The sequence below is a fragment of the Capricornis sumatraensis genome, chromosome 16, assembly GCF_032405125.1.
Source record: "Capricornis sumatraensis isolate serow.1 chromosome 16, serow.2, whole genome shotgun sequence".
Taxonomy (NCBI): domain Eukaryota; kingdom Metazoa; phylum Chordata; class Mammalia; order Artiodactyla; family Bovidae; genus Capricornis; species Capricornis sumatraensis.
The window spans coordinates 55,026,874-55,051,339 of NC_091084.1; the positions used below are offsets into that span (position 1 = coordinate 55,026,874).

A 24,466-nucleotide genomic window follows, 5' to 3' on the forward strand; every position below is an offset into this window, starting at 1 on the left:
GCCCAATTCTTTTTCAATCCCGTGGATTGTTGCCCGCCAGGCTCGCCTGTCCATGGGATTTCCCAGGCAAGAATACTGGAGTTGGTTGCCATTTCCTTCTCCAAGGGGATCTTCCTGACCCAGGGATCGAGCCTGCATCTCCTGTGCCTCCTGCATTGGCAGGCAGATTCTTCACCCCTGAGCCACCAGGGAAGCCCATATCTGAGTTAATCTTGTCCTGATTATACCTAGATGGGGCTCAAAATCACCTAGGGAACTTGTTAAAGTTATAGATTCCTTGGCCACCTTTCCACCCCATCCGGTGGCAGTTCTAAGTTGATCTTGGAAAAGGCTGAGTAGTTTTGATACACACCCCTTGTGATTTTAACCATCATGCAGGTCTGAGAACCCCAAGAATCATTCTAGCCATCAGTTTAATAACAATCACAAAAGTAACAGTAAGCAAAGAGCAAACGCTGTCGACATTCTATGTGCCAACACTATTCTAAGTGGTCTACACATATTAGTTTCTATGATTCTCACATCAGCCTTATGACGTAGGTACTACTAGCATCTACGCTTTACAGGGGAAGAAACCAAGGCACAAAGAGGTTAAGTAACTTGCCCAAGGTCATGCCATTTCCAAAGTCCATGACCTTAACCACGACACACACTGCCATAAAGCTGAGAAAGTCAAGGCCCAGGAAGGATCAGGGACGTGCCCAATGTCACACAAGACACACCTGGCAGAGCCACAGCTGATACCCAGATCTCCCCACCCCGGCCCAGGTCACGTCCTACCTCAGAGGCTGGTCCGAGAGTGGTGGCCAAGAAGCTACAGCCCATCCCGACCCTAACACCCTCTCTTCCAGGTGGCATCAACCTGACCTCAAAGGACCCCCGATGGGTGGGTGCCTGGTGGCTGGGCTTCCTCATCTCGGCTGGCGCAGTGGCCCTGGCCGCCATCCCCTACTTCTTCTTCCCCAAGGAGATGCCCAAGGAGAAGCAAGAGCTTCGCTTCCGGCGAAAGGGCTTGGAAGTTTCAGACCTACCTGTCAGCAAGGTAAGCCCCCTCCCTGCCCCACCCTAACCCAAGCTCCAGCCCCCACACGCTTGTCCTCTGGTATAACCTTCAACTCCATTCTCCTGGGCACAGCACATCACAGCTTCCAAAGCCATCTCCATAGAGCTCTGTTGCATTCCCCAGCATTCCTGCATGGTGTGTCTCCCCAGCCCCTTCCGCAGCTGAGGGGATCGAGGGCCAGAGCCGGAAGTGACCCACCCAAGGAGATCTGGGTATCAGCTGTGGCTCTGCCAGGTGTGTCTTGTGTGACCTTGGGCACATCCCTGACCCTTCCTGGGCCTTGACTTTCTCAACTTTATGGCAGTGTGTGTCATGGTTAAGTACCGCTGGGACCAGAACCCAAAGCCTGTCTGGGCCCATGCCCTTTGCTCTAACCACTACCCTACTGCCTCTGCTTGTCGCTGAACGTGCTTAGTAGATTGCGAAATGCTACAGCAGTGCTGAGAACTGGAAGGAGGTGGAGAGCTTGCAGGAGGGTCTAGGAAGACTTCTCTGAGGAGAGGGGTATTCCACTGGACTTTGAAGCCTGTGTGGAAGCGTGGCAAGGACGGGGAGGGCCATTCTAGGTGGGAACAGCCTGGACAAAGGACTTGGCTGTAGAAATGACCAGGGCCTTTTCAGGGACAGTGAGGGGACAAACAGGTATTGAGTGCCTCGCTGGGGACCAGGCATCAGGCTGGACCCCGGGGCTCAGCATGTGAGCCCCACCCTTAAAACAGGCATAGCCTAGTGAGGACAGAGGCTCTTGGATAAGTAACAACTGGCCAGGTGCTGCAAGGGGATTCACTGAACCATTCTGCTCAGCTCCTGGGGCAGGTCGTCTCTCCTCAGAGGACCGTCCTGAGGCCCAGAAGGTGCAGGGATGTGCTCAAGGTCACATGTGACAGGAGAAGGCAGGACTGTGTGAGGCCACTGGACAGGAGAGAGGATTCTGGCCTAGGGTTCTCTACGTTTTCCAGGGGCCCACAAAAACACGAGGCCCGAGAAATAATACATTGGCTTTAAAATACAAAAGAAAAATGACAAAATGGAAATGTCTTATAAAAGCTCAATTATACATCATGAGAGTCAGCTTCATTCATTTTTCTTTAATGCTCATACACATTTCATTATATTCACCACTCATTATATTCTGAAAATTTGTGCGTTAGAGTTTCTCTTTTCCCAAATCTGGGTGTATAAAGACAAATACTATTTCACCTTTACACCTCACCTCCCACGGCCCCCACACAAACACATAAACAAGACTTCAGTGACCAGGTGTATGGGGCTGTTCCCACACTGATCAATTCTCTGCAACATCCACTGGGTGTCCTACAACCTAACTCCATCCTGCCTCTGTCTACCTGGAGACAGTATCAGATGCCACAGGGTAAGGCTCACTTCCACAAGACTGCCCCTGCTGCAGACGCCGATCACAAGTAGGAGGCCCCCAAGTCACCTTCAACTTCTGTCTGACTTGGCTACATGTCAGAGTTTCCCACAATGCCCTCCTTGGATTTGGTTATTTGCTGGAATGGCTAACAGAGCTCAGAGAAACACTTGTTTACCAGTTTATTACATAATAAAGTGAAAAAGTCAAGTCCCTCAGTTGTGTCCAACCCTTTGCGACCCCATGGACTGTAGCCTACCAGGCTCCTCCATCCATGGGATTTTCCAGGCAAGAGTACTGGAGTAGGTTGCCATTTCCTTCTCCAGGGGATCTTCCTGACCCAGGGATTGAACCCAGGTCTCTCGCATTGCAGGCAGACGCTTTACCTTCTGAGCCACCAGGGAAGGTCTCCATTACATAATAAAGGATATGATAAATGATACAGATAGACAGCCAGATAAAGAGATGCCTAGGGCAAGGTCTAGCAGGGTGCTGAGCACAGGAGCTCTGTCCCTGTGGAGTTTGGGTGCATCGCCTACTCAGCACGTGGCTGTGTTCACCAACCTGGAAACTCCCTGAACCCTATACTATTGGGATTTTTATAGAGGCTTCATCATGTTGGCGTGATTGATTATTAAGTCTATTTTTAGCTTCTCTCCCTTCTCTGCAGAATTAGGTTGCAGTGGTGGGCTGAAAGTTCTAAGCTTCCAATCATGGCTTGGTCTTTTTGGTGACCAGCCCTAACCTGGAGCCCAGTGGAGTCACCTCATTAAAACAAATGATGTTCTTATCACCAGGAAATGCCAAGGGATTTAGGGGCTCGGTGTCAGATGCTCTTACCAATCAGGAAATTACAAAGCTCTTAGGAGCTCTGGGTCAGGAACCAGGATCAAAGGCTAAATATTAGAACAAAAGATTTTCTTAGCACCCTTGTTTACAGGAGTTTTAGGATCTCTGTGCCAGAATTTTGAGAAACCACAAACAATCATAAATTAAGGAAGTCAGTTGTTGCTAAGTAATTCTAATTTCAAAGGGACAATTTATAAAAAATCCTGTCAAATATTTTGCAGGAAGAATAATTCAATTTAATGTTGCAGGTTGGTGCATTTGAATACATTTGCCATAATGTGAGATAGTGTCTCCTTCTTAGAACAAGAAAGTCTGGGCTTAAGATGAAGGGCTGAAAATGCCTCTGCTGGAAAAGCTGAGATTCAACCCCCAAATCAGTCTGATACGGCACCCACACCACTCTGTTGCCCACCCCCTGCTGCAGCAAAGGGTGTATACCTGGGGCTGGGGGACTAAAGAAAATTGATGTCAGGACAGCCAGCAGGGGCCAGAACAATTAAAGCCTTGCCTGCCAGCTTCAAGAGCAGCGGATAGCCCTGGAGGGAGTCCTGCGGCTTTATCACCAGGTGCTAGCACAGAAAGAATTGGAAGGCAAGGGAAGATGTGCAGAGAGCAGCTGGGGACAGGAAGACTGATGTGACAGCTATGGCGTCGGTCCAGGCAGGAACTGGTGCATTTGCAGTAAGGCAGGGTGTGGGGATGAGTCCAAAGCACCACGCAGGAGGGGAAACACACAGACCTGGATCCTGCTCTGCTATGGGTCAGTCATCCCAGAGACAGCGAAGGGCTGATGCTGGCTCAGAGGCAGGGGGAGGCAGGTGCTGGAGAGAGATCAGTTTCAGAGAAAGGAAGAAGACAGCTTGGAACCACAGATGGTCCTTCCCGCTTCTGCCTAGCTCAGGCCAAAATATGAATGAGATGAAATTCCTGGAACTTGCAGAAGAGTTCTTAGAAGCAGGGATGATCACAGAAGAAGGGATGATCACAGAAGAAGGGAAGAGACTGGTTACCAGTTATGGGTAATCTCCAAGTTGGGTACTAAATCTGAACAGAGAAGTGCTACTTGGGCCATGGGGTGGAATAGGCTAGGCTGGGCTCAGTCATATGTCCTTGTTCGGTCATGTGACCTTGAGCAAGTCACTTCCCCATTCTGTTCTATTGTGTAAGACACTGGGTTTAGATTCCTGAAGCAATGTCTTGTGTGCCTTGGATTCTGAGAACACACGATTTCTTGAGTCAAAGCTGCTGTGATGCAGAGATCCTCATTTTGAGAGCTGTGTCTCTGTGATGCCTTGAAACCCTGGCTCCTAGGCTGTGAACCTGTCTGACTGTCTGGATTCATTCGTCAGCACATGGGGGATGGGGAGTGGGGAGGGAAGGGGGTGAGAGGTTCTGAAAAAAGAACCGAGGGCCGAGAACATGATGATCTGCTTCCAGCAGCTCTCAGGTAATAAATATTGAAGTGGGAGGAACTGCTCCCCCGCCTGCTGAGGCTGCGTCGGCTTGCAGTTGCTTGGGCTTGCCCAGTGTGCTCAGGCCACTGATGAAGTGGATGGACCAGGAGGAAGGGCCCAATTAGGTGAAAGTCCAAGTGTTTCGACATGGTCATGTATCTTTTGCAGAGAGTAGAAACAGGCACGAGAAAATGAAGGGTCAAGGGGGAGGCTATTTCTGAAGTCCCTCAAGCACCCCCTCACAGGGGTTCTCTAAATACCTTCCTAGAAGTAAGTGCAGCTTTTACTGGTGTCCAGGAGATGGTGGTATGTAATAGAAAGGATTGTATGACCCAGAGAAGGTCTCTGGCCTCAGTCTCTCTGTCCATGCAATAGGCAGAAGACTGAACAAAGTTTGCTAGCTCTGGGAGGTTTGATAGTAACATGACCACTTTCACAGGGGGACAGTGGGGTGCATCCCACAGCCCCTGCCCCAGGGAGCTCTCAGGTCATGAAAGAAGGCCAGGTGCAGAGAGATGGAACATGACTGAAACACAGCTGAGGTTTGAATGACAGAGTTCTCTGCCAGGGGGCAGGGGATTAACAGTTTCCACAGAGAAGACTATGAGGTGGGGGGTGGGGGAGGCCATGCCCGTACAGGAGCGTCAGGAGCTCAGCTTCCCTCCCTTTGACTCTGCCCATGTGTCTGTGACCTCGAGCTCGGGTGGCTACGCAGACATCTTTCTAGAAGGGTACCAGGGTAGGCCTCACCTCTCTTAGGCCTCTGTTTCCCTGTCTTCAATTAGCCAGTTTCTAAGGTCCTGTCAAAGGCTCAGGGCTCCTGGCAGACGGCTCTGCAGGGCCCGTGTGGTAAAGAGGTCTCCTAAGTGCACCTAGCAGGTCATCTGGCCCCATATGGGCAGTGGCTATAGGACCCATTCAGCTAGCAGCCCTCTTTGCTCTCCAGGCCCTTTGGCCCTTTGGCCCTTCTGAGCTGCCCTTGGTCCTGGGCCCGGGACTGAAATCAGATCCCCTGGGGACTGCAGGTCCGCACCCACCCTCTGAGCACCACTGGCCTCTGTTATATTTCCCAGGAGCCTCCATGTCTATTATTTTAGGGTATCTCCCAGAGTCTGGGATTCTAATATTATCTGGTTTTAAAGTTCTAAGTTTATACTAGGTGTAGGTTCTCAAGTATTTGTGTTCCATTACTTTAAGATTCTGTGCCTCAAATGCTATGTGACTCCCAAAATTCACTTTTCCAAGTAGTTATAGTTTTGGCCTAAGACTCTGTGCTCCGTCTTGCAGAGCCTGCTGGGTGCCGGGTGACATGGTCTTCTCTGTGCCCAATGTCTCTCCTTAGCTGGCACTGCCTCCAGATCCCTCCCAGTTGGTTTAGGAGTCCTTCTCCTTCCCAAGTGACCCCGCTCTTGTGATCCTCACCCCACCTCATCCAGCTCAACCGTCACTGCATCTTACAGACAGAGGGATTGGGTCAAGATTGTGTCCAGAGCTTGGCCAGTGGCACTTCCTGCTGCACCAGTCTGTGAAAGGGCAGGGCTTGGCCCCAAAGGGCTGAAGAGAGGCTTATTCTGCCCGGCCTGATACAGATCCAAGCTTCCTCAGTCACTGGGTATGGAAAGTCCTTTGGGGTGATCTGCTCTGTGGCTTTTCAACTGCACCCCATAGGACCCCAAGGCTGCCATCACAGGGAGACTGAGAGAGGGGTTCCCCAGCAGGGCCAAGGACCTTCCTCCCTTATACTCACACATACACACACACCTTAATCAGACAAGTTCTACTTGTTGATGTTTTTATACCAGTCTTTTGGGTGAGATATAAATTGAGAAGGGGGTTCTATTGCAAAAACCAGTTTTAAAAACACTGGTGTAGTCCAACACTGCCAAATAATAGAGGAGGAGATTGAGGCTAAAGAAGAGAGCTGACTCCAGCTGATCTGGCCCAGGATGCACCAGATAAGCATTTCCTTGGTGTCTGAGTCTAAGACCTCCCTCAGTGGCAGGGAGGAAGGCCAGCAGCAGCTTTGTCTGCACCATCCCAGCCTGCATGTGAATTCTAACTCTGTCACTTACTAATCTGAAATCTGTAAAATGGGAATAACCAGACCATCTATATCCGTGCGGCGGGGGTTGTAAAAGGAAATGAGGCGAGGTTGTGAGGTGGGTTGTTCAATACCTAGCCTGCAGTCTCAGTAACCAGGAGTGCTTGTTCTTAACATGGATCAGGCCAGCTCTTAAAAGGAAAAATGACTTTTTTTCTGATATTCTTCTTAGATGCTTTTCTATATCCTACTTCCACTATATTCCATAAAAGGTTTAAAGGCTACTCACACCAAATACATGTACAGTACTAGTAAGAGAGTGGAAAATAGGCCAACTTGTATTGCCTACTCTGTTCTACGCCCTTTGTATTAATTAGCCCATTTATTCCCTGTAACTTACCTATGAAATAGGTTCAGTTTTTACCCCTGTTTTGCACCCGAGGGTCTGAATTGCAGAGAGATAAAATAACCTAGTAGAATTGCTAGTAAAAGGTGAAGCTGGGATTCAGGCTCAGAAAAGCTGTTGCAGGGCCTGTGCTGAGTCACTCAATCAAGACCAAGACACAGAAAGATAGAAATAACAGCAAAAGGTTATCAGAATGAAAGAGAAAGAGAGACGAATTTAGATGCTATTATGGAAACACTCACTTGGTCCTGAGCTTTCTGGTAGCCACAAGGAAAAGAGACACGGTCAGTTGCAAGAAACCCATGGATGTAAGAGAGCTGGGAGCACACCACCCTCCTCCCCCACCCCCCGCCCCATAGAATCTCAGATGCCCAGGAACTCTGCTAGAAAACACCATCTCCCTCCTGTGGGAGATAAGAAGTTGAATAGAAAACCCTGGAGGAGCCTTAGTATCCTCCTCTAAAACTTGGTGGTACTGGACTGTACCAGTGTTTTTAAATACTGTTTTTTGCAGTAGAACCCCTTTCTCAATTTATATCTCACTCAAAAGACTGGTATAAAAACATGGAAAAGTAGAATTTGTCTGATTAAAGCATGTGTGTACGTGCGTGTATGTGTGCATGCACGTGTTTGTGTGTGCATGTGTGTGTGTGTGTGTGTGTGTGTGTGTGTACAAGTTGAGCAGCCATCCTGTGGCTGCTTCCTATGACCACGTGTGATGGAAGCTGAGGGCTGGCAGAGAGTTCCACATCACCCACCAGGGTCAGCACTGGCTCCATGGGGCTGGGGTCCCAGTCCTGCCCCAGCGCCTTCGAGGAACCCAGCTTCCTCCAAGGACAGCTCCTGGCCTCTGCAGGCCCTGCAGGCAGCGGGCTCTCCCATGGGCTGGACCACACACAGCTCCCCGACTCCTGCGGGCTGCAGCAGTCAGCACACAGCCCAAGAGGGGAAGTTCAGACCAGATCCCAGACCTGCTGACCTGGGCAAACCACAGCCCAGATGTGTCATTCTCTGAAGCCCGCTCTGGAGTCCTCAGAAACAGATGTGGGGAGGGAGAAGGAACTTCTGAAGGCCTCAGAGACAGGGACTGGAGGTCAGTGTTCCCAGTACCCACAGAAGAAAGCCCAAATCCCTCAGTCTGGCCCTCTGAACCGCCCCACTCCTGCCCTGAGAAGTTCTTTTTTTCCCCCCCAAAGTTAACAGTGACTGTTTATTCATAAACTTGACAAGTGAACCCATCTGCTGTTACATTCTTTTCTTGAGAGGATCAAAGGTGTTAGAAAGAAAAGTGAGTTTTAAAGAGTATAAAGAATACTGAGACAATTTCTGATTGGCAAGCATTCTATTAAAATTGTTTCTTTGGAAGTGGGGGAGAATCTCTAATTGGTTTCCAGATATATTTGACAACCTATGGAGGGGAAAAGAGAGTAGTTTGTGAGTATTTCAAAGGAGAAATGGTTGTTCAGTGTTAACCCTGGCAGGTTTTGGGGTCTGGCCATTTCTTGTAACAAGTAGAGGTTGATGGGGTGCTTTTCTGCGGTGGTTCTCTTGCCATGGTCCTGAGAGGCTCTTAGCCGCTGTCAGGGTGGTTCCCCCCACCTCCCACACCCCGCTCTTCCCGCCACCACCCTTCTGCTAGTACTAGGCCTCTGCTTCAAATAACCTCTCCCTTCCTGTGGATCCAATCTCAGACTCACCTCTACCTGGATGCCCTCCGGACCCCCCAGCCCCTTAAGGACTGTCCCTCCCCTCCTGTCTCCAAACCCCAGAGGGCAAGATGGTGCTGGGGGTGGTAACGGAGACTGCTCTGCCAATTACTCCCTGGTGACACGTGCCCTTTTGGGGGGAGGCCCTCTGTTTCCTCTTCTGTGAAGTAGGTGCAATAACAATCCCTCCATCAGACTGTTGTGGGAATTAAATGACAGGGTGGATGTGAAAGTGCAGTGTAGACCACAGAGGGTTTGCACGTGTCGCAGCAGATGACACTGTGGCTTTTACTGTTTACTCGGGGACAAGGAACCCCAGGCAAGGAACTCACAAGACGCTGCGTGTCTGAAGGATGGGCCTGCCCCACCCCCAATAGGAAGATTGGGAAGAAATCAATCTATCCCCACCCTTCTTACTCCCATTCCTGGGGCGGCACCCTCTCCCTCTGGGACCCAGGAACTTCCCACATGCTCTCCTATAGCTAGGCTAGGCCTGAGAATGGAGTAAGGAGAGTTTCTAATTCTCCTTAAGACAGCATGTCCAAAAGAAATATCAACGTGAGTCACAAACATCGTTCTAAATGGTCTAGTTGTTATTTATTTGCTAAGTCATGTCCCACTCTTTGTGACTCGGTGGACTGTCACTTGCCAGGCTCCTATGTCCATGGGATTTCCCAGGCAAGAATACTGGAGTGGGTTGCCTTTTCCTCCTCCAAGGGATCTTCCTGACCCAGAGATCAAACCCTGCGTTGGCAGGTGGATTCTTTACTGCTGAGCCATCTGGGAAGAATGTTCTAGTAGCCACATTCAAAAATAAAAGAAATTAATTTTAATAAAATATTTTCTTTAATCTCCTATATTTAAAATATTTCCATTTTACCGTATCATAAGTATAAAAGACTAATTGTGAGATATTTTCCATTCTTTTTCTTCATACTGAGTCTTTGAAATGCAGTGTGTACTTTGCACTCTGGCCCATCTCTGTTTGGACTAGTCACAGTTCCAGCGGTGCATCAGACAGCACAGCTCTGAGACAAAAATGCATAACAGATCCACAGTGCCTCATCCAGAAAAATAAGACTGAGATTTCAGGCCCCTTCACATCCTCCCTCAGTGGTGCTTCCTAATTTTGCCAGCCCTGCACCAGATCTCTGATTCACAGGCTTGGTGGATCAGATGTGTGTTTTTAACTCAGGCAGGCTTAAGCTAAATCTTAGTTCTGTCCCGTGCTAGTTGGGTGATGTTGTGCAAGTTACTTTTGACTGGAAAAAAAAAAAAAAAAGCACAACACAAGAGTTGTGAGTTAAGTTTTATTTGGAGCAAAAGGAGGACTCTAGCCTGGGAGACAGCATCTCAGATCGCTACAAGCTTCCTGCCAACACAATAGCATCTCCTGCTGATGTTCTCACATTTCTTCCAAGAGCCTGGTGCTGCCTATACCCACAGCCCGTTGAAGCCATCTCCTGCACTCCTTCTTTCCATAGATGCTCCTCAGACAGCCACCATTTCGCTCAAGGCCTTGGGCTAGGCACCAGGGTTTCAACAGGGAATGAGGTAAACGCGGTCCCTGCTCTTGCTGAGCTCAGAGTTCAGCAGGAGAGAGGTCGAACAAGGTTTGACTCAGACTCTAAGTGTTTATAAGGTAGATTATTCCTGGTTTCCTCTGAAAATCAACTTCTACTCTGAATGCCCACCCTGGCTCAGCAGGAAAGTCAACCTCAGCCTTTCTCGGGGCTCTCCCACCAAGGTAAAGCAAATGTCCTGAGGTCTTACAGGATATCCAGGCACCAGGGAGGTCCCATCCTCACCACCACCGCACCCCCAGCAGGCATCAGCCTCAATTCCCCATGGTCCATGTGGTCCCCCTTAACTTGTTTGGGGTTGAGGAGCTCCATGTGGGTGGCAACATGGGAACTCAGCCTTTCAGTCAGTCTGCAGCCTGCCCTTTTGAAGTGAACTGCTTCCTTGGACACTGTCACAGAGGCTATGCGGCTTCCTGCTGCTCAGGGAACCCACAGACTGCTCAGGGGCCTCCCTCTCAACTCACACTCCCCACAACTCTCAGAGTAATCTCATCGATGGAGTCAGGCTTTGGAAACAAAAGCCAGAAGGGAGAAAATCTTGCAGCCATGACTTTTTGCCCTGCCACAAACCTCCCCTGAGGCCAGGGAATCCAGAGCCCAGTACCTGCTGGGATAGAAGTAGAGAGGAGGAAGGGAGAAGCCTACAGGGGAACAAACACACTTGAACTGATTTTGGAATAAATTTCCTTACGGGGGCGAGGCTAGGCTTAAGCCAGTCAACACCTGGAAGCAAGGTGGAGGAGGCTTGGAACAGGGCACTCTTGGCCTGGGAGCCCTCATGGAGGTTCTAAAATGTGGGGAAATCCCACATTTGCTCCTTAGCATAAAAGATGGGCAACAAAAGAGAAGGTGTCATATACTAGCCAGAGGGTGAAGCTTGTAGGGGCCTCACAGAGGCTCTACAGGGAGAAAAGAGGCAGAACTGAGACCCCAGATGGACTCTCCAGCCCAACCCACCCTTCCCCAGCATGGACAGCACTCCAGACCAGGGGAAGCCAGCTTGTGCTAGCATGCTCCTAGTTATGGGATTTCAGGCCCCTTCACATCCTCCCACAATGGTGCTTCCTAATTTTGCCAGCCCTGCACCAGATCTCAGATTCACAGGCTTGGTGGATCAGATGTGTGTTTTTAACTCAGGCAGGCTTAAGCTAAATCTTAGGTCTGTCCCGTGCTAGTTGGGTGATGTTGTGCAAGGAAGTACTCACTTCCTCCCAGGACAGCCTTGTCCAAACTGCTTGTCACACTGGGCTTCAGTCTTCTTCCATGGAACTTGTTGCTCCTAATCCTCGTCTCGGACTGCACATAAAAATGTAGTAAAATCAGGACTTCCCTGGTGGTACAGTGGATAAGAATCCACCCGCCAATGAAGGGACACGGGTTCGATCCAAGGTCCGGGAAGATTCCACGTGCCACGGAGCAGCTAAGCCTGTGTGTCACAACTACTCAGCCCGTGAGCTGCGACTACTGCAGTTCCTGCTTCTAGAGCCTGTGCTCTACAACAAGAGAAGCCGCTGCAATGAAAAACCCAGGCACTGCAACGAAGAGTGGCCCCTGTTCTCCACAGCTCAAGAAAGCTGGAGCACAACAACGAAGACTCAGTGCAACCAGAAAAATAAACTAAAAAAAAATTTTTTTTAATGTAGTAAAATCAGACTTCACTAGATCACTTATATTTGAGTGACCCAGTAGCAACTTCTCTAAGACTTAGTTACTCACATAAAAATGTGCACGGTGATAGTAGCTGTAGGAAAGCATTGTTGTATTGGAGCAGGGTGGGTAGATTACGCAGCACTCCGTGCTGGGTCACTCAGAGCATTGGTTCCCTCCTGGTTTTAGGGTAAACTGACCAAATGCACACAGGCCCTGGAGTCAAGCCATCTGGATTCAGGTTCTAGCCAGACCACTTACTAGTTGTGTGACCAGGCAAATTACTTCATCTCTCTGTGTCCCAGTTTTATTCCCCTGAAAAACAGGGATTATACTGTTCTTAAGAAAGTTGCTGTGGGGCTTCAATGAGTTAACGGACTTGTCATTGGAACAGCACTGGGGTGGTAGTAAGTGCTTAATAACCATTAACTGTTATTTATCATTTTATCCTTCCCTCCTTGGTGCAGTCAGAAGACTGTAATTGTGTCACCTCTGATCTCTTTTCTGGGATTGAAGACCTTTTTCTCAGCAGTTGCACAGAAGCCATCCTCTCCCGCGTGGAAGAGCACACCCCAGGGTAGCTGTGAGGTTCCTTGCAATGTGGTCCAGGGGCTGAGCAATCCCCTCTGACTGTCGTCTGACTCCTCCAAGAGGAGAAGGGGGCTGTTGCCTCTTGCCTCCCCCAACCCAGACCCCTTCCTGTTGCTGCAGATGGGATGGAACAGGACAGGCCCTGGAGGTACCTGCTCGTGGTGACTCTCCATGTGATGACAGCCGTGAGTGATATAAAACTGAAGGTAGCATGGTGATAACCTTGTATAGAAGCTGGCGATGCTGCTGGTTGTGGTGAAGACAGTGGTAGGGATGACAATGACGGGAGAGACAGCGATGATGACAGTGATTCTGATCATGACGTTGTTGCTGGTGACGTAAAGGGTCAGGTGACCATGATGATGACAATGATTGTGAGATTGTGCAGGTGGTTGGTGACCTTCCCAGAGACAACAACAATAGTAAGGCCAATCTTGGTTGTTTATTGGTGGTGAAATTGGTGATATGAACGGGGGCGATATTTAAGATGATGAGAATAATGATGATGCTGGTTGTGGGAATTTTCATGGTCATGTTGGTTATTATGATGTTAATGATGGTGGTGACAAAGTTCAACCATTGGAATTTCATCCACTTTTCAAAAACCACTTGCTAAATATCTGCGGGGCCAAGAACAAATGGGACGCTGCTGGCAGTGACAGACCCCTTGTCCTCTCCTCCCCCAGAGCTCCCTTCCCTCGCCCACAGCACTTCTGACCAGAATGTTGGGCATCTAACTGACTGCCCTCGGCCGTGTGTCTTCCCAGGGTGAGGATTCCTCTTCTGAGCAGAGCCCTGCAGACTCCCCAGAGAAGAAAGACAACCTAACTCAGATTGCCCCAGACTTGACTGTGATCCAGTTTATCAAAGGTAAGTGAGCTGAGGCCAGAGGTGGGGCCAGAGAGGCAGGTGAGACTACAGAATCCAGCCCCCCATCTACCTTTCTTGATTCATCTTCCATACCTACAGGCCCCTCATAAGCACCATACATTTCTTGTAAGACTTTGCTCATAGGATCCCTTTTGCCTAGAACATCATTTTTTATCACTATCTATTAAAAGCTTCCTTTTACCTCTAAGTCAAGCCACTCTCTCCTTCCCCCAGCCTGGCTCTCCCTGCTGTCAGCTCTCTGAATTCTCAGGGCTCCTGTATCAGCTCAGATCTGTGCTGTCCAACCCTTCTACCAAGCAGTGAGCTCCTGAGCGTCTGGCTTGTGACGGCTCATCTGTGACCCTTTTTCTCCTCCCACTATAAAGCCTGCAAACGGGAGGCTCTCAGTAAATTTTTTTTTTAATTAAATTCTTTGGCTGTAGCATTGGTGAAAGGAGCTCTGGGCTGAAGTCCAGAAATCTAGACTTTCATCTTGGGTCCTTGCTCCTCCTCTCTGGGCCTCACTTTCTCCATCTGTACAGTGAGGGGTGAAATCCATTTCACTCTGACCCTGAGACTTTGAGCTAAATTGATCAGTAACCAGGGTCCATGCTGTGGCCCCATCATCCTAGCTAAAGAGTCTGATCCTGCAAACACAGTGCCTGCTGTGCATCGGGATCTTGTAGGGCACAGGATGGCAAGTCAGAAGAAGGGGTGGTTTAGAGGCCCACCCCTGGCACTGCCCAGTGTACAATCTTTTAGAAGTTACTTTCGTCCCCTAACCAGAGTTTCCTCATCTAAAAGACTGGGTCAGTAATCTTTGCTCTGCCTCTCTCAAGGACTGTTAGGAGACTCAAATGGGATGATGAATGAAAGGTCCTTTACATACTATTAAAAAACTATGCTTATATAAGGTACAATTATTTTTTTCAATTATCGTTTCTGCCCTGCTGTTATTATTCTGACTATATCTCAGGACAGTAAATTGAGTTGCCTATGGTTTAAGAGGGTGATAACCACAGGGTTTGCTTAAACCACCCCCCAGTCCCCAAGGACTTTTGCATTAGGAAGTTAATTAGCGGAGAGTTTCTTAGGGAAAGTTTCCTAGGATTTGATGTTGGGGCACTAGTAATCTAGCCCCTGGTGTCCTCAGATTTGATATTAGGATATCAGCCACTTATCCCCTGGTGTCCTAGGATTTGATGTTAGGGTACCAGTAGCCTGGTTGTCCTCTATTCCTAGGGAAAGAAAGGCCTGGAACCTATGAGGCTGGACCTAGAGGCAGGGGCTTAGATTCCCTAACCTGAGGTCACCCCCAGCTGCTGGAAGGCCCCAGTGCCCTGCTCCATGGAAGAGCTTATTAATCACTGCTTTGGCTTTAGCCCAGAAGAAAGCTGGGGCCAGTCGCAGAAATTGGATCCTAGAGTGGGTGTCCTGGGCCAGATTATCTCTGATGGTTTCAAGCTCCTACGTGATCCTAGGAGAGACCAAGACAGGGCTGGCACAGGCCAGCTTCTCGGCTTCCTGCTGAGCTCCAGGGAGGCCGGTCTAATCCTAAGGTTTGGCCTTGACAACCTGGGACTGGGAGAGGGAGCAGCAGAGAGAAGAAGCAACACAGTCCTTCAGCTTCTGGAATCCTTAATTCTTAGAAGAAGACAGTCTCTGAGCTAATCTGATGGGGGAGACATAGTCCCTGAGCTGGGAGAGGCACTGTTTGATGGGGAGACATAAGTCCCTGTCTGATAGAGGATCCCTAGTCCCTGAATGGGGGGAGAACTTGCCTTGGCTAATGGAGGAGACCTGGCTTCTGTGCTGGAGGAGGTTCTCCTGTCTGATAAGGGAGACACAGTCTCTAAGCGGTGAGAGGCCCTGACTTGTCCAAGGGGAGGAGACATTGTGATGAGCCAAGGGAAGCACCTGTCTAGCTAAAGTCTCTGAGCTAGAGACAGCCTTGGAATTCCCCTTCAGGTATCCCTTATCTAAGCTATAGGCATAGCCCTGCCCTCCAGGAATTTTCCATCTGCCCTAGGGACAATTGAAGATGATGAAGGGGTTTAGAGAATAGGAGCGAGCTGCGCTGTAGTGATCAGCCCAGGAGAACGGGATGGAAGCAGTCCATGAGATGGAGCCCTCCCTCTGAAGTCAGGCAGCCAGAGGCCTAGGAATGTAGGCTGGTGTGGGAGTTGGGGCACAGAAGGGGAAATGACCCTGACACCAGGAGTCAGGAAACCCCCAGCAACTCCTGGCCTGATTCAGACCTTCCTAGATGAACTTGGGCCAGTTCCTGCCCCACTCCTGGCCCTACCTGTATGGCTTGGACCAAGCCCAGGCTACTCCTGGCCAGAGCAGTTCAAGGAGGGAGGAAAGGGGAGCAGATGGCTGGGGTGAAGGCCCGGTGTCACACCTTCCCCACCCCAAGCGCCGGCTGGATGTGCTGCATGTGTGGCCAGGGACTCGGACAGGAGGAGGCCTGGGACATGAAGGAAGGGGAATTCCACAGCCCCAGCTCTCCCCGCTACACCCTGCCTAGACTCTGTTTTGATTCTCTGGCGCCCAAGGAGAAGTGTTCTTGGCCAGGCCAGGGTGCTAGGGAACCAGCTGGCTTGGCTCTCCCCACGCTCTGAGGACAAACAGAAATTTCCCATGACAAGGACGCTGGCCCTGCTGCTGCAGGAACAGAAGGGACCCCCCCCAGACTCAGCCCAGAGGATCCCATGTCCATGTCTCCCCCCCAGCCCAGCCTGGCAAGTAGTTTGCTCCTCTGATGCCTTTTCTTTTTTCTTTTTTGATAAATACTGTTTATTGTTTTAGATATAATCCTATAGAATGACCTATTGGTATGAATCAGGATTTTTTTTTCCTTTTTTTGGCCACTATGCGGCATGCAGGATCTTAGTTCCCTGACCAGGGATTAAATACATGCCCCCTGCAATGGAAACCTGATGCCTTAACCACTGAACCTCCAGGGAAATCCCCGATACCTTGATGCCTCTTCTTAGAAAGGCCTTTTCTCCTGTCTCCTTCATGCCTTATGGCTCTCATTTCATCTTGCCTTCTGAGGGCAGAAACACGTATTTCTCATCTCTTGTCAGTGGAAAGAGGTCACACAAAGCCTTCTTGGGCATCACCTTGGGTGGCCCTGCTGATGAAGGCCCCGAAGCCCAGACTGCGGGACTGACTCAATGTGTCGACTTGCAGCGAGGAGACCTGTACATAGGCATTGGTTTAGGAGGTGGCAGGAGAGGGGAGAGCCATCCCTTCTATTCTTATCTATGGGCTTTTGCCCTGGCTTCTCCCCTATAGGACTGCCTGACTCCAAATCTTCCCCTTCTTCAGGCCCTGCCTCTGTCCTACCTCCAGGAAGCTGCCTAGCACCAGGCCTGCTTAGTTTTAACCTTCTCTGAGGATTTTAGTTTCCACTCTAACATTTTGCTGTTTGATCACCTTGAGTCTGTATGTGCATTCACTCATTTTCTCATTCATTCCATAAATATTTATTGAGTGCCTACTATACCCTGGGCTCTGGAGATTCAGCAATTGACATAATAGATAAAAATCCCTGCTCTCGTGATGCTTACATTCTGATTGGGTGACAATAAAATGGCTGAATGAGTGAAATGTGTAGTATGTTAGGTAAAGTGCTATGGAGAAACATAAACTAGGAATGGGGAAATCAAGGCAGTGGGTGCTGCCCCATGTTGGAGACACAGAAGGGAAGACAGAGGCCTGGGTTACCTTGGAAAGAGCTATTGCAGGACAGGTTGGAAAAGACTGAGTGGGGGGAATGAGATGGATAATAGAACAGAAGAAATGAGATGGGATGAGCTGAATGAGAATCAAACAGGATAATATAGAAGCAAACTACATGGAATTGCATCTTGAGTAGAATTGAGTTGGAAAGAAATGTAGTTGATTAAAATGCAGTCTAACTCAATGGAATGAAATGCAACCGAACTTCAAAGATGAAACAGAAGTAAATGGAATGTCATGGGATGAAACTCAATGCAATAGAATTAAATGGAATGAGACAGGATGGAAGACACAGAACAAGCTGAACAGGGCAGGATGGGACGGAAACGTGTGGCACTGCCAGCCCACCCTGACCGTCCCCCAACTCACCCCAACAGTCTTCCCCAGGGTGCTGCTGAGGACCCTGCGCCACCCCATCTTTCTGCTGGTGGTCCTGTCCCAGGTGTGCATGTCGTCCATGGTGGCGGGCATGGCCACCTTCCTGCCCAAGTTCCTGGAACGCCAGTTCTCCATCACAGCATCCTACGCCAACCTGCTCATAGGCTGCCTCACCATCCCGCTGGCCATCGTGGGCATCGTGGTGGGGGGCATCCTGGTCAAGCGCCTCCGCTTGGGCCCCCTGCACTGTGGCACCCTTTGCCTGCTGGGGGCGCTGTGCTGCCTGATCCTCAGCACGCCCCTCTTCTTCATGGGCTGCTCTTCCCATCAGGTTGCAGGCATCAGCCACCAGCCTGGGTGAGTATGTTTCAGAGCCGGTGAGCATAAGCTGGAGGAGGGTGCCAGGGGCATAGGAAGGGGTGGCCCAGAAAAGGCCAGGTCAGTGGAGTAGCCCCCACCTCACATCTCCCCACCTCTCGCCACTTAGCTCGCTGTGAGCAGTGGGACTTCTCCCTCGAAGGCTCAGTGAAGGTGTCAGTCACCACCAGGGAGGGGTGGAACTTGTGTGCAGGACAGCTCAGGTCTGGGATGGGCTGGAGACTGAGGCAGGGCAAGGCCACTTGTGTGGATGGCACTTGTAAGAAGGCCCTTCTCAGGAACGCTGCCCAGGGGACATATGCCCTGGGAGGGAGTTGGACTGGAGACCTTGGAGATTCTTGGTCCTTAGAGGCTGGGAGCTAAAATTCTGTTGTCCTGTGACCCTAAAGTACCAGTCTTTTTCCCCAGATGTGAGGGGCAGGACCTCTACCCGCCAGGAGGAAAGCCTCTCTCCCTTCCCCTTCTGTCCCCTAAACCCTCATAGACACAGACTCTTTCCCCTAGGGAACCATCTTGGAGAGGATGTTGGAAGTTCCATTGATGCCTCTTCTCCAGAATGATTGCATTTTTCCTGGGAAGCCACTCCAGGCTCAGGCTGGCACAACACCCAGCTAACATCCCCCAACGTGCTCTGTTCACTCCTCTCTTTGGCATCTCCTCCCTCCACCCACGTGCCAACTTTCCACACCAGGGGCTCTTTCTGTGTAACTGTTGGGGAGGCTCAGTCCAGATATACTCAGCTCTTGCCCACCCTGTCCCAGGTTCCACCTCATTGACCTCTCCCCTCTTTCCTTGTCTCTTCTCTTCTCGAAGGTCTGCAGAGGTTCCTTCTGGGCATGAAGGAGGGGCTTCAACCAGGCCTTCAGGAAGCCTCTGGTCAGAGGAGGGAGCCAGGGCCTTTTAATCATTTTTAGATTAAAAAGTAAATGAATATTTTACTACAGTTTTTTTTTTTTTAAAGCAAATGGGGAAAAGTCAGCCTACCTCACATGCCCCATTTGTCTCTTCTTCTGAAGTCTCTCACCTTGACCCGACATTTCATCTCACCCAGATTCTCATCTATATTCTTGCAATTTACTCACTGAGCTTTGGGTTCTAATTCATTGAAGAAGCTTTTGGGGACCAACTTAACAAATTGAGAATATCTCATACTCCATCATGGGCTTCCCTTGTGGCTCAGCTGGTAAAGAATCAGCCTGCAATGCGGGAGCCCTGGGTTAGGAACATCCCCTGGAGAAGGGAAAGTCTATCCACTCCAGTATTCTGGCCTGGAGAATTCCTTGGACTGTATCGTCCATGGGATCACAAAAAGTCAGACACGACTGAGTGACTTTCACTTTCACTTTCATACTCCATCATAACTAATGGTATCTGCAGCTGCCAAGAACTGAGGGTCTTCCATGCGCTCAGACGCTCCCATATTCCATCTCACTGAACCCTGGTGGGATCTCCAGGAGAGGTCCTACCATTATCCCCATTTCACAGATGAGGATAGCAAGGCCCCTCCCTTCTGATCTCCTGTCCCCGTGTGCCGAGCCTGGCCAGACTAGAGCAGGGAATCTCCTGAGACTTGGGAACAGACCTTCAAAGGGAGTCAGATGGGACTGATACATGCCCTGGGCAGTGAACAGGGGAGTGACAGTGACAGGGAGGTCGTGAGACTGCAGGATGGCAATAGGGAGAGGGAATCCACAAAGGTGGCAGAGAAACTAAGGCCAGAGAGAGGCAGGAACAAGTCGGAGACCTCACAGCTACTCAGGTACCCTTACGGACCCCACACGTATAGTTCTATCAGAAAAGGAAGCAATCCAGCTCATCGAGATAAAGGTACTTTTCATCTGAGACTAAATTCTGGGAAGAATTTATCATATGTCCCCTAAAAAGAGGGTCACTGAAGAACAGAGATGGTCACAGAAGCAGCTCAAAGACTTGTAGGATCTTGGGGCTGGAAGGGGTCTCAGACCCTCTGGCCCATACCCTGCTTCCCACTTCTCCCATTGGAGGCCTCTTGCAGTTTCCTTGGCGAGGGGCTCACCACTGCGTGTCATGGAACAGCTCTGATGGTAAAAAACTCTGTGCAGAGCTGAGATCTGACCGTGGCTCTCAGGGGAGGTTGCAGGGGCGAGGTAGCCCTGGCCTGAGGGAGGGAGAACCAGACCAACCATGCCGGCCCTCTCTCCCACCAGCGCCCAGCCTGGCCTGGAGCTTTTTCCAGGCTGCATGGAGTCCTGTTCCTGCCCCTCAGACGACTTTAACCCTGTCTGCGACTCCAGCACTCGTGTGGAGTACATCACGCCTTGCCACGCAGGCTGTACAAGCCGGGTAGTCCAGGAGGTGCCAGACAAAAGCCAGGTGGGTCAGGCCTCCAGCTGCCCCTCTGCCTCTCACGGACTCCGCTCTCTCTGTCTCTGTGTGCCTGTCACACCCTCCACCTCTGAATGTCCTCATTCTCTGGCTCTTCTTCCTGTTTGTCACCTGTCTTCTCCTTCTGTTGGCAAATACAGAATGTTATTCTTTCGATAAGACTTCATTGCCAGTCTTGGGCCAGGGCCCCGAGTGCAGACGTGAATCTGATCTGGTCCCAGCTGTCCAGGCAGGGGAGGTGCAGAAAGAAGTAACTCAGGAATTCCAGGGGTCGTGACAGACAGAGTGGCCCCCACAGGGACAATCAATGATGGAAGGAGATGTAGCCCACCTGGGAGGGTCCCAGAAGGCTTCACGGGACATGGCATTTGTGCTGGATCTTCAAGGGTGAGCAGGCAAGCTAGGGACGGGCTTTCCCGGCAGGGAGGGCCCAGCACATGGCATGCAGGCACACATCCACACACTTGCACATACAACTGGGGCAGAAGCCTGAGAGTTCATGGAGGGAAAGCAAGGCCCAGACAAGGAAGGGCCTCGAATAAGGAAGGGCCATGAGTAGAGACTTTATCTGGAGAGCAGTGGGGAGACTTGGATGGGTTTTGAGCCGGGGAGGTCAGACCTGTGTTTGATCACATTTGAGGCCATAGTGTGGAGGAAGGTGAGTAGAATGCAGACCAGGAGGCAGGGAGGTGAGGGGGAGGCTGGAGCAATGAGCCCATTCAGTTAGTCAATCACTCAGTCAACAAACCTTTGTGGAGCCCCACCTTTGTGCCAGGTCCTGTGCTGGGGGCTAAGGACAGACCCAGAGCCAAGGGGCCCTGCTCTCAAGGAGCTCCCAGGGGTGGGGTGTTGGGGAGAGAAGGGGAGGAGTGGACAGCATAACTAACTGCAGTGCATCCTATGGGAGCCTTCGGAAGACCACCGGGACCAGCTGGCTCCTACCCTTCTCTCTCCTCATTGCCCCTGAAGGGCAAATGGGGACGATACTCACCTTCCTCAGGTCCCCAGGCTGGAATATAGTGTGTGTCTCTGTGTGTGTGTGTGTGTGTGTGTGTGGTTGGGTGGGTAGTGTCAGGCTGGTTGTTATGACAATACCTCCCTCTCTCCAGAGCCCCACCCACATCATGCAGAACCCCTGCCTTTGTGTCCTGCTGGGCAGCAGCCTCTAAGCCCAAGACCCCTTTGGGGAGGGATCTGGGCCACACAGGCTGGCATGGAGGGAAGCACCTGGTTGATGGTACTTCAGAAGCCAGCCAGGCGCCTCCCGAGCTATGTATACTGTTTGCATTTGGAATAATCACAATCAAAGCCTTTTCAAGTGTCCTAGCACTCACTGTCCTGACCTTGTTTGATCTCCGCTAGACTCTTCCTAGAGGTCTCCAGCCCTGAGGGCTGGGGCAGGATCCTCCACGTGACTGTGAACTCCTGCAGATATGGGGCTATGAGCATGGAGGCCAGGCTATCTGGTTCAGATCCCTGTTCTGCTTCCAGCTGGCTCTGTTACCTTCAGCAAATGGTTTAATCTCTGCCTCAGTTTCCTGCTCTGCAAAGTGGGGGTGAGAGTATTGAGTGCCTGCTAAACACCAGGCACTGTGCAGAATTCTTCATCTAGATACATTTATTAAGTGAAGAGCCACATGACATGATCCATGAAAAGCACTCAGCCTGAGAAATTTTAAGGCTGCAGTGATACACACTTCTGTTATGCCCATTATACAGATGGGAAATGGAGGCCCAGGAAAGGACAAGGCATTGCCCAAGGTTTTAATGCCAGAGCTGGGACTAGACCCAAGGGCTCTGGCCTCTGAGCCCGGCTCCCTCTCCAGAGCACCCTCAGAGGTAATGTAAGGTATGGCATTTGGGGGAGGGTACAGCTGAGTCCTGGTTGACACTCAGAAACTGTCACGCTGGCCTGGAATTGTTTCTCTTTTTAAAATTAATTGATTTATTTTTGGTTGTGCTGGGTCTTCGGTGCTGCGCACGGGCTTTCTCTAGTTGCAGCGTGCAGCTTTCTCATTACAGTGGCTTCTCTTGTTGCAAAGCACAGGCTCTAGAGTGCATGGGCCTCCATAGCTGTGGCACACAGGTCCAGCCACATCGTGGCATGTGGAATCCTCCTGGACCAGGGATCACTCTGGACTGCCAGGGCAGTCCTGGAATTGTCTCTTGATGAGCCTGCGTCCTCAGGCAGACTTGAGCTCCTCCGCCCAGGGATGAGTCAGTCAGTGTCCATCACAGCTGCACTCAGTAACCATTTATGAATGAGTGAAGGCCCAGAGGAAAAAAAGGGAGATGTGGCTGGCTGGCAGCATCTAGGGCTTAGGGGGTGGGGCCCTAGGGAGTGAGACTCAGAAGCAGCTGGAGAGATTGAAGCCATTCACAAGAACAACTTCCTGCCGTGGAATTAGATGAATATGAAAAAAGGGCTGGGAAAACCCCAAGAGAAAGGCCTGTAGCTTTTTCACCCCTCCCAGCAACGTTCTGCCTCTCAGAACAGGATGCACGTTCACGTCCAGTAACCTGGCCTTGGTATATTTCTCCATTTACCTGTCCCTCTATTGTGTCTCCAACCCAGTGGGTTGCTCAGTGTAGTGAAAGTCCAAATGGTGTGTGCTCAGGGGGGACCCATATATGGCCAGCATAGCCTTGTCATGCAATGGAGGGAGCACCCAGTCACCCAAGCTGGAATCCTAGGTCTCCAATCTCTCCTCTGTTTCTGTGTGTGTGTGTCTCATCTTGCCCTAATTCCACCTCCTAAATATAGGGTTGGCCAAAAGGTTCATTCAGGTTTTCCCATATGATGTATGTTTGGAAAAAACCCGAATGAACATTCTGGCCAAAGCAGTATCTCTCAAATCAAAACCCTTTTCTCCATCCCACTCTCCCTCCCTCCTGCCTCTTCAACGCCTGGATCAGGTCCACCCTCTTGAATCAGCAGAGCAGCTTGTGTGCTATCAGGTCTTGTCTCTCCCATGCTTAAAATCTCCCTGTGGTTCTGGGCATCCACGTCAGGGCTTCCCAGCCCTTTCCACACTAGGAAGAGTCTACAGCTGCCACAGCTGGAGGTGAAAGGCCCAGAGGGTTCTCTCTGCCTGGAGCTCACCAGGTCATCCCGAGGGCCGCTGGCATCCCTGCTCACCTGTCTCTTGGCTGAGGCTGAGGGCCTCTGGACACACTGGTTGGGAAACTGATCTACAGGGAAGAGGAGCAAAGCCAGGTCTTATTGGGTCAGCTTTGCTCCCTTCAGGCGCCTGAGGTGGTATAGACCAATTCTGAAAGAACTGGGGGTCTTCCAGGCCACCTGGGGGTGGGGATGAAGGATGGAATCAAATGCACCCCACACCAGCCTAAGGACACTTCCTTGCACTTTAGAAAGTGGTCTGCTTTTTCTCATTCTTCAGCCTTTGGTGGGGTCCCAGTTTTCCGGGCGTCTCCTATTAGGCTTTTCACCTGGCTGGAGGGAGGGCCAGGGCTCGTCCTCTGGCCCTGCAGCCCCCAAACCCCGGAAAGCTGTGTTCCATCGTACAGGGTTCTGCAAACACCCTGGCAGCCAAAACCTGTGTCAGGACTCTGCTCAGCTCCCTGGGTTCGCCTCCCTTAGTTCTGAACCTGAGGACTTTTTCCTTTTTTCTAGCCTATGGATGCTTTTGGAACATTGCTGTCAACGTTTTATCCAGTGTTTTAAATCGCTGTCAGCAGGATGGCTGACAGGGCACCTGGCCCACCCTCTTCTGGAGACAGCAGTCGGTTCCCTTTTGTGTCCAAGGCTCTTCACAGTGCGGCCCCAGCACACAGCGTCCCGCACCCCAGGGGCCTCCCCTCTGCCCTCGCATACATGCAAGGAAAGGTTTTCTGGCTTCTTTCATGCCGCTGTAATTTTACATTTGGCACTCCTTCTACTCACTCCAGTTTTCCTCTTGGCGAACTCCTATTCATTCCTCAAGACCCAAACCCAACACCTCTCTTTGGTGAAGCCTTCCTTGGTCCTCCCTTGCCTGCTGATCCAAGACTCCC

At 50.6% G+C, this 24,466-nt stretch overlaps 1 protein-coding gene across 4 annotated transcripts in view; it reads left to right on the forward strand.

Moving 5' to 3' along the window:
- The window catches only part of SLCO2B1 (solute carrier organic anion transporter family member 2B1), a 52,080-nt gene that overhangs the window by 22,271 nt on the left and 5,343 nt on the right, over positions 1-24,466 (forward strand). For all 4 annotated transcript variants that reach the window (XM_068988143.1, XM_068988144.1, XM_068988141.1 and 1 more), the window contains exons 7-10: positions 852-1,042; positions 13,480-13,582; positions 17,710-18,067; positions 20,275-20,440. In XM_068988143.1, the coding sequence (XP_068844244.1) occupies positions 852-1,042; positions 13,480-13,582; positions 17,710-18,067; positions 20,275-20,440 (818 nt within the window). The remainder of the gene's footprint in view (positions 1-851; positions 1,043-13,479; positions 13,583-17,709; positions 18,068-20,274; positions 20,441-24,466) is intronic.